The 8,482-nt window shown below is 39.9% G+C and overlaps 1 protein-coding gene across 1 annotated transcript in view; it reads right to left on the bottom strand.

Moving 5' to 3' along the window:
* Window positions 1-1,181: 1,181 nt before the first annotated feature.
* pacs2 (phosphofurin acidic cluster sorting protein 2) overlaps window positions 1,182-8,482 on the bottom strand; it is a 274,493-nt gene continuing 267,192 nt past the window's right edge. The window contains exon 24 of the mRNA XM_078563102.1: window positions 1,182-7,105. Within this exon, the coding sequence (XP_078419228.1) occupies window positions 6,987-7,105 (119 nt within the window). The 3' untranslated portion in view covers window positions 1,182-6,986. The remainder of the gene's footprint in view (window positions 7,106-8,482) is intronic.

Below are 8,482 nucleotides of genomic sequence, written 5' to 3'. Positions count from 1 at the left end.
AACTATTACATGTCCTCTGACTCCACATATTCTGATCTTAATCACGAGTCTATTATGTTGATATCTTCTCAAAGGATTTTGGGAAATTCAATTATGTCAGCTACATTACCCTTATCCACCCTTTATTGTTACCTATCTTTCTGTTGCTAATACAAAGGATTTGGGGATTAGAAAGCTCTGGGATTGTGGCCACTGCTCATAAAAGATTAGTTTTCGTTGAATACATATATGTTATTTTGTCATTCTGTGATCAGTCCCCAGAAAAGGGTGTGAAAAGCTGCCCAATTCTCAGGCATTTTCTCTTTGACTCAGTTGCTAAAAAGTGAATGAACAGTCAGAGATTGACTCTGCCCCACCCCTCCCTATTCTTATGGAAGATCTACTATTGCTATGATTGGAATTGGACTTTTGTCCTGCAACAAATTGCAGGCCCAATTTCAGTACCTTAAAAACCTGATAACCATTTCTAATTCACCAAACTAGAGGTCAAACTCTTTGATGGCCTTACCCCTATCTCTGTGACCTTCTTCAGCTGAACACCCCTCCAAGATTCAGCCTTCCTCCAACTTTGGCCTCTTTCCCATACCCTATTTTCTTCGCCTCTCCATTGATAGACCTGCTTTCATCTCTTCATCAGTAGACCAGACCTGGTGGAATTATAGCCCACAGACCACATACGGTCCGTGGGAGCTTCCAATCTGGTTTGTGACTGTAGCAAGGAAGGTACACAAGTTGCACTGGTGAATGCAGTGCATGCTCAATTGCTCCTGGCTGAGTGGTGTTGGGAGCTGTGAAAGAAAAATGCAGATTCTGGAGAGCTTCAAGGGAAATACTTCAATACCGAATGAAGTACTTCCTAGTAAGTTGAGTTGACCCAATGATTGGAGGCCAGCAGAGGGCATTTTTGGGGATGCATGTTAGTCGGGTGAATGCATGTGGAGCAACATTGAGCACAACGTTAGTGTACATTTAAGAGTATTTATTAGATTACTGCAGTGTTGATTTGATGACTGGTTTTTGCAGGTATATACACTATAATTTTGAAACTTCAATTGGTTTGTGTTTTGTTTTATTGTATTAAAGGTGCTATGTATAAATGCTGTTGAGTCAGAAATTCCAAATAAAAGTTTAAGACATAGAATGAATGACCACCACTCTCATGTAATGACACAACACATGGATAAAGGTTATTTTATTTAATTGTAGTAATCCAATGTATTGCATGTCTGTTCCTTCATAAGTCTTCACCAGTACAAAAAGAAAAAAAACTTGTGCTATAATGGGCTTGTAAAACACAAAAACTGCAATCTTATATCAGCCTTCTACAGTGAAAATCCAAAATAGGTTTAATTAAAAAAATTAAAAACTAAAACACTTACTTTTTTTATTATGGACAGCAAAACAGTGCGAATTTTCACATCAAAGTGCATCGGTATTTGAAACCGTTCACATACGTACAGCAGTTTCATACACAGTGCTTCCATACTGCTTCCAGGTCAGAGGGCAAATGTTCGCAGTGGATGACTGAATGTGCCTGACAGGGTGTTATCAGTAAAGATTGCCAGACATAGTATTTGTTGTTAACACATTGAATGTTTCATTCATTTGGGCAATGCTTGCAACTTGCTTTTCCTTAAGCTTTTAACTATTAACCAAAGTGCCACTGATGCCAGATGTACATGCATTGATTGCTCCAAAGAAACACTATATGATTCACAAAAGCTTTGTGCCAGTTTTTGGCACTTATAAAATGTGTGCGCTGGAGGCCTTCTGGCTCCTCCTTTGGAGAACAGCCTGAGAGCCAAAGAGCTGTGGATGGAGCTCTGTCCCCTGATGTCCTCGCCCAATTCTGGATGTAGGCCAGTATAGAGAGGAAAAAGAGGAAACAGTAGAGAGAAAGGAAACAAGGAAACAATAGAGAAATGTGAACACAGTACAGAAAGGATTAAACAAGCAAACATGAAAGAGAAAAGAAGAAATGAGAAAACAGTAGAGATAAAAAAGCATTTGAGAAGGAGAAGAATTGACAATGAAACAGTGAAAACAGAAGCAAACAGAAATCAGTGGAGAAAAGCAGAAATTATGAAAGACAGAAAAGCAAAAACATGTAACAGTAGAAAGAACAATGAGAGAAAGGTACAAGGAAGAATAAAAATGGGCAAGGAAAAGGAAAAACAACAGAAAGAAAAACAAAGACAAAGAACAAAACTTCAGAGAAAAGCAGGACAAGAAAACACCTATGAAAACAGCAAATGAAAGGTATGGCAGAGAAAGAATAAATGAGAAAGAAAAAAAGAGAGAAAAGAGCATATAAAAAACAGCACAGAGTGAAAAACAAATGATAAGCCACAGAGAATGAGAAAAACACAAATGGGAGGAATCTCAGAGAGAAAGTACTGACATCTGATGATAACGTGACCAGTTGAAAAGATCACCATTTGAGTGGATACAGTACAGCATGTAAAATCTCAAACAAATATTCATGATTATCATGTTTAGATGTTAAAAGGTTTCAAACAGTATAGATGACAGTATCAGAATGCAGTGTGTTCCTCACCCTTAAAGCAAATGGGTAAATACCCTGCATGTCTGGATACAGTGCTGCATGTGCATGGTGATTCATCAGCAACCTATTTGTTTTCTAAGGCAACTGCACAACAACCCCAAAGGATACTTAGCACTATAGTGCCATCTGATTCTTTACCTACATCCCACCAGGTTATTGTGCTATAATCCTACTGGGCTACTGTTGCATTACACGATCATCATTTAGTGAAAAATAGATTTATCCCTACGTTCAATAAGTGGTGTAAATGTTCAAACAAAAGGGCAAACAAAATAAATGCAAAATGCACACAGGACGTCCAGGAATCATTATTAACACTTGGTATCCATGCAAGTGTTAACATCGTCTTTCAACACCAGATGAACACAATTTAAAGTCACATTACATGATCATTCAGTCTATGGTATCTACAATTCATGTACTTTGGATTCCAGCATTCATCTATCTGACATTGAATTCATTTTTAAAAAATGATTTAATCTCTTCTCGCAATGATAGAACCAACCCCTTGCTGGAACAGTCCCAAGGGTGAAGACTCTCCGCCACCTTATCCTATTCTTTTGTGCGTGACTAGACACTACGGCTATTCGACATGGAAGGCATCATACCCAAGCCTGATACATTCCTTAAGTGACAAGCACTGTTGACTCCACAGCCCAGATCAGCTAATTGAACACAGAGCAGTCTGAACAGCAGAGATTCTTATCTGTACGATTTTCTATACAGTTTGCCTGTGGAGGAATCCCACAGCATGCATTTTTTAAATAAAAATCAGCATTAAATGTTAATTACTGAGCATTGGAAATAAAACAAGGAGTTTGGGACTCGTAATATTCACTCCCCCTTAAAGAAAATAGCAGCATATCATTGGGACCCGGAAGCAGTATGTGAATAACACAACTTGATACATACCAACAATGTAAAATTAGCATGGTACCATTATAAACAAACATGCACATTTCCACAGACACAAAGCTGTCTTTAGTACATCAGGTTAATTCAGATACGGTATTGGTTAGCATTTTTGTTTTCTCGGTCATAGTATGTAATGTAGAAAATAAATATGAGAAAAACAGTGGCTTTATCCTGAATGATCAGTAGGACAGCCCATCAGCATGGGATTCCTAAATCCTCAGGTCTCCACTAATGAAGAAAGGACCAGAGAGATCTTGTCCTCACTCCTGCAGAGCCATGTATTAAATGTTATGACAATTCCTTTCAACAGGAGCCGCTGCTGGTTTCAATATTAAATATCTTTTTGTTCAAAGGCAGACTGTGAATAGTATCTTTTTACTGAGAGGGTTTCTTAGTGCATAAAGGATGATACAGAATTTTCTGGGATACCTATTTCATTCCAATCCCCGTGTGGAAGTTCTTCCAGAGAGTTCCAACTCAGGTCTGTGTTTTTTTTTTAATAACCTCCCTTCCTCCCCCACCCCAGTTACTTTCTCTCCTGATGTTGCCTATTTTCTCTGGGGAACAATGCTATGATCACCAGTTTCCTGGGTGCAGGTGAGAATTTCACAGGTGTGACCCTAGGCTGTAAATCTGGTGAGTTATTCGCAAGGCGTTGCGATCAAAGCCCACTCAGTTTGCACTCGACACACACACATTTTTCAGCAAACAGATACTGGACAGAGATCAGGAGCAGGAATACTGGTGGATTTTCCTCTTTCCTAATCTAAGCACACTGAAGACCATTGAAATACCCCATGTCAGGTTCACTAAGGATCAGCTAACTTGGTGCAGTCCATGCATCGAACCGGAGGCCCTCCTGTACAGCTCAGTACAATACAGGACATGACGCCGCTGACCCAGAGGGGGATTTTCTTAGTTGATTAACTTATTCCAAGTTACATGTGCAGTGAAGAATTGAAGCTATGACAGTAAAATCAAATATAGGACATGAAGCAAAACAGGTGATATCGCATTAGTTGCCTAGTATACATCCCGCCAATATTGAGTATCCTTTATAATAGGTGGTTAAAATGATTCAACTGGCCGTGTTCAATTTCATCCCCAATGAATTAAATCACCCTGGAAAAACTTCTAGTGCAGTGAAGTGAGGAATGAGGCAGCTACCCGGTTAAAGACTACACATGTTCTGCCTTTCCTTATCTTTTTAATTTGACCTGTGGAAATGGTCGAACACATACACACACCCATTAACTAGTGGTAAGAACCTTTGAAATGAGTGACCATCCTAAACTGAATTGTGAAGGTGATACTTATAATAAACCGGGTCAGAGATCTGAACTCCACACAGGAAACACGGACAGTGATGCAATAGAAACCAAATGCTGATAGTTTGTGTTATGTAGGTCAGTAGCTATCAAATAAGGCTAGGTCTATATGAATGCATTTTTACACACAGGCATATAAACTAATGCAGAGATTAGTGTTCTAGCACCACAGATACTGAAGATAGACGTCAGATTTTCCATATGTACGACTTATTCATGCTTGAAGACACTAAAAGATTCGCAGTGTTATTAGTCACCTTTTTGCCTGCAAACCTAACAATTTTGATGCACTCTCGGGCACTAGTTCATTGGCATGTTAGACCTGCAGGGCGATTCCTGATTAAGTTACATATAAGGCAGGTGAGATCCAATTGATTCCCAACCAGAATTATTATTTAGAAAATGTATTTTGGCACATTAAAGCAAAAAAGGTCCGAGGTATTTGCAAAAGCAGAAAGCACACGCTGTCAAGGTTAGATTTCATAACATGAGATTGGTAATTCTTTCCGTTATGAAGGGAATCAATACAAACATGGTTTCTTTTCCAATAAGCTACAAGCCTAATTCTGACCCACATTTTCTGATCTATGTCACATTATTTTAAAGCCTTTGTGCCGTTATATGGGGAAAGAGGTTCATTAAGAGCAATTGCCCTTTGGTGCCTACAGTGCCAGATTTTGCACCATCACTGCACCAGTCTATATAAAACTGTACAACATAAGTTATTAGTGTCAAAAAACAGGTCAATATGCACTCCATCAAGAGGTAACATTCTTTTCAGGAGGCCTAGTTAAATACATACAAATTATACTTTAAACTATTAAAGCTAATACTAACAAACTGTTATATACACTGCAAATTATGAGCAAGACCACATGGGAAAAACAGCCACCTTTCCCCTTCATTGATAGGTGCACTCAAATCAAACAGAGTTTCTGAATGATTTTCTGAATGGATCTATGTTACAATTGAAAAAAGCAGACCCCCCCCACCCCTCCATCCACTCAAAAAATAAAAGTTAGGAGTTAGAAATCTGTACAACCCCGGTTATATTACAAAATGAGATTCAAAGCTGGATATTTGGAACAACTTAGCTGTGGACCACTAGCACGTGTGGTGGAAACAAGGTTCCTTGCAGCGATTCTGAGACTACGTGTGGGAAAGATCTCAGCACGTTGATTCATTTTTTTTCCTCATCAGTCAACCACGATTACATAGCCTCACTCAAAAGTGAATTTTCAAAAAAATGAATAAACCCCTCACAAAAATTACATTAGAGCCTTAATAAAATGTGGTATGACTACAATAAAAGAGCTGCTGTTTATACTGTCACCAGCGCAAACCAAACCTACTTGCTGGCTTACAAAGTTGAGGGAAGCTTTTGGGGGGCTATCTGAAGGCTGCACAGCCAAGGTAGTTCCCTTATTTGGCTGCCATAATAACAAGCACTATCCTCATGCGAAAGCCCTGCATAGTACGGTAGCCAAGAGCCTCACTTAACAAGCAAGTCGCTTTAAAAAATACACACCAAATAACCAAAAGGCAATCACCCCCAGACATCACTTGTCGGAATCCCTCTCTGTATGCAGTTACAATTGAAATGGTGGATTTGGTGGGGGAGGCGGGATGTGGGTGCACTGGCTATCAGGGCATCCGGCAAAGAATAACTTGATTCTCATGATTCAGAAAGCATTTCCAGGAGAAAAAATACACTGTCAGGATTCTATGGACTACAACAATGGTTTGTTGCAAGAATGTCTAACTTAAGTCAGTTTTTTGGCTTACGTGGATAACATAAGGCAATACAGAGATTTGCGGTTCGCACTTTAATCTGCAGGCTTCACTCCTATCTAGCGAGAGCTGAGAAATAGAAGTAATGGCCATGAGCAAATATGGTAAGTGTGTTGCCCACATATGTATCCAAAAGGCACCCTCCCCTTCCCACTGCAAAGAACCAGTGCTTCACTATGCTCACACAACCTTCCAATAAGACTTGTAAGGGTATTTATTTTATTCCTTGCCTCAGGCCATTCTTTAAAAAAAATTAATCAATGCAAAGCTCTGACACTGTACGCAAGAAGCAGGCACCTCCAGTTTGGAATAGGTTCTTGGCACTGACTAGTTGCTGGATCTCAGTCCAGCTACAGGTTAAGTATTTCTTGTGCGGCTGGGAAGGTTTAGTAAATGCACTTCAAATGACTGAAGATGCCGATTGGGAAATATTTCACATGAGATGACCACTGAGCAGCAAGCTGGAAAAATTTTACATCGTTCCATTCCACTCCGTCAATCGTTACTGGAAGAGAAGCAGAGAAACAGTGAGTAGAATGGACAAAAATGTTTGTATTTTCTAATGGGAAAAAAGGTTAACTTAGATGAGGAGAATTTCTTTTTATGCAGCGTGGTGTTATGATCTTGAATTCACTGCCCAAAAGGATGGTGGAGTGAGATTCAATAGTAACTTTCGAAAAGAGACTGGATAGATACTTGAAAAGGAACAAGTTGCATGACTTGCGGGAAAGTACAGGTGAGCGGAACTAAATGAATAGCACTTTCAAACAGCTAGCACAAGCACGATGGGGCACTGTATGATTCTATGGGTAATCACTGCTATGCTAACTTGTTCTTATGCTTTTACCTGCTTGGGAGGAAGTGACTCCTGTCTGTACCTTATATCTATTCAGGGAGATCCCCTACATCAATTTCTGGTATTTTGGGCAAGCTTCCCTATCTGAGAGTAGGGTGGTTGGTTGTGGGTGGCAGTGGGAGGAGCAGCGTAGGACAGTCTGGCTGTGCTCTGCTCCACTGCCAGCTCTTTGAGTGACCAGATAATTTCACCCGAGCACATCTTACAGAATGCACAAAAGTAACACTGTCTACACCAAACACACCATTTGTGACCTAAAATCTGAATAATGAACCAACCACTGTCAGTAATTCAGCAGGGCAACACATTTTTTCAAATTCATGTTCAGTATGTGAGTATACAAAGGCACCACTTATTGACAAGCTCTAATTGTCATGAGAAGATGGTGTGGGCCTTATTCTTGAACCACTGCAGTCCATGAGGTATTGTCACAGCACGATGCAGCTGAATGGCATGCTAGGCATCTTCAGAGGGCAGTATAAAAGTCAACCACATTTATGTGTGACTGTAGTCATGTATGGGCCAGACCAGCTAAAGATGGCAGGTTTCCTTCTTTAAGAAGCCAGTGAACCAGTTGAGGTTATATGATAATCTGACAGCTTCGTGCTCATTTTTACTGGTTCCTGCTTTTTATTTTCAGTGTTTTTTTAATGCAGTTTTAAATGTGCAAACAGCCATGGTGGGATGGAACTCACATTCCCCTTGATTATTAGTTCAGATTACCAGACAAAGGACATAGCCCACCACATTACAGCATTCCTTTTATTCCCCCCTTTTTAATTAGTTGTTTTGATTTTTATTTACTTCCCTTCCTTCCTGGATTTATATGCTGCTTTTCATGTTTCAGATGTCCCAAAGTGGTTTACAACCAATAAGTACTTTTTTCAGTGGTTATTACTGGCGTATGGTACCATGGATGGTGATAGAGTTCCAGTACATGGGCCAAATGGCTGCTCCTCATGAGAGCCTGGCTGGTGCATGTCAGCCGCTGCCCACCTTGGGAGCATCACAGGAAGCTCGACCTCA

The sequence above is a fragment of the Cetorhinus maximus genome, chromosome 18 (assembly GCF_964194155.1).
Source record: "Cetorhinus maximus chromosome 18, sCetMax3.hap1.1, whole genome shotgun sequence".
Taxonomy (NCBI): domain Eukaryota; kingdom Metazoa; phylum Chordata; class Chondrichthyes; order Lamniformes; family Cetorhinidae; genus Cetorhinus; species Cetorhinus maximus.
The sequence above is the reverse complement of the archived record's forward strand: the minus strand, read 5'-3'. Positions and strand labels throughout refer to the sequence as shown.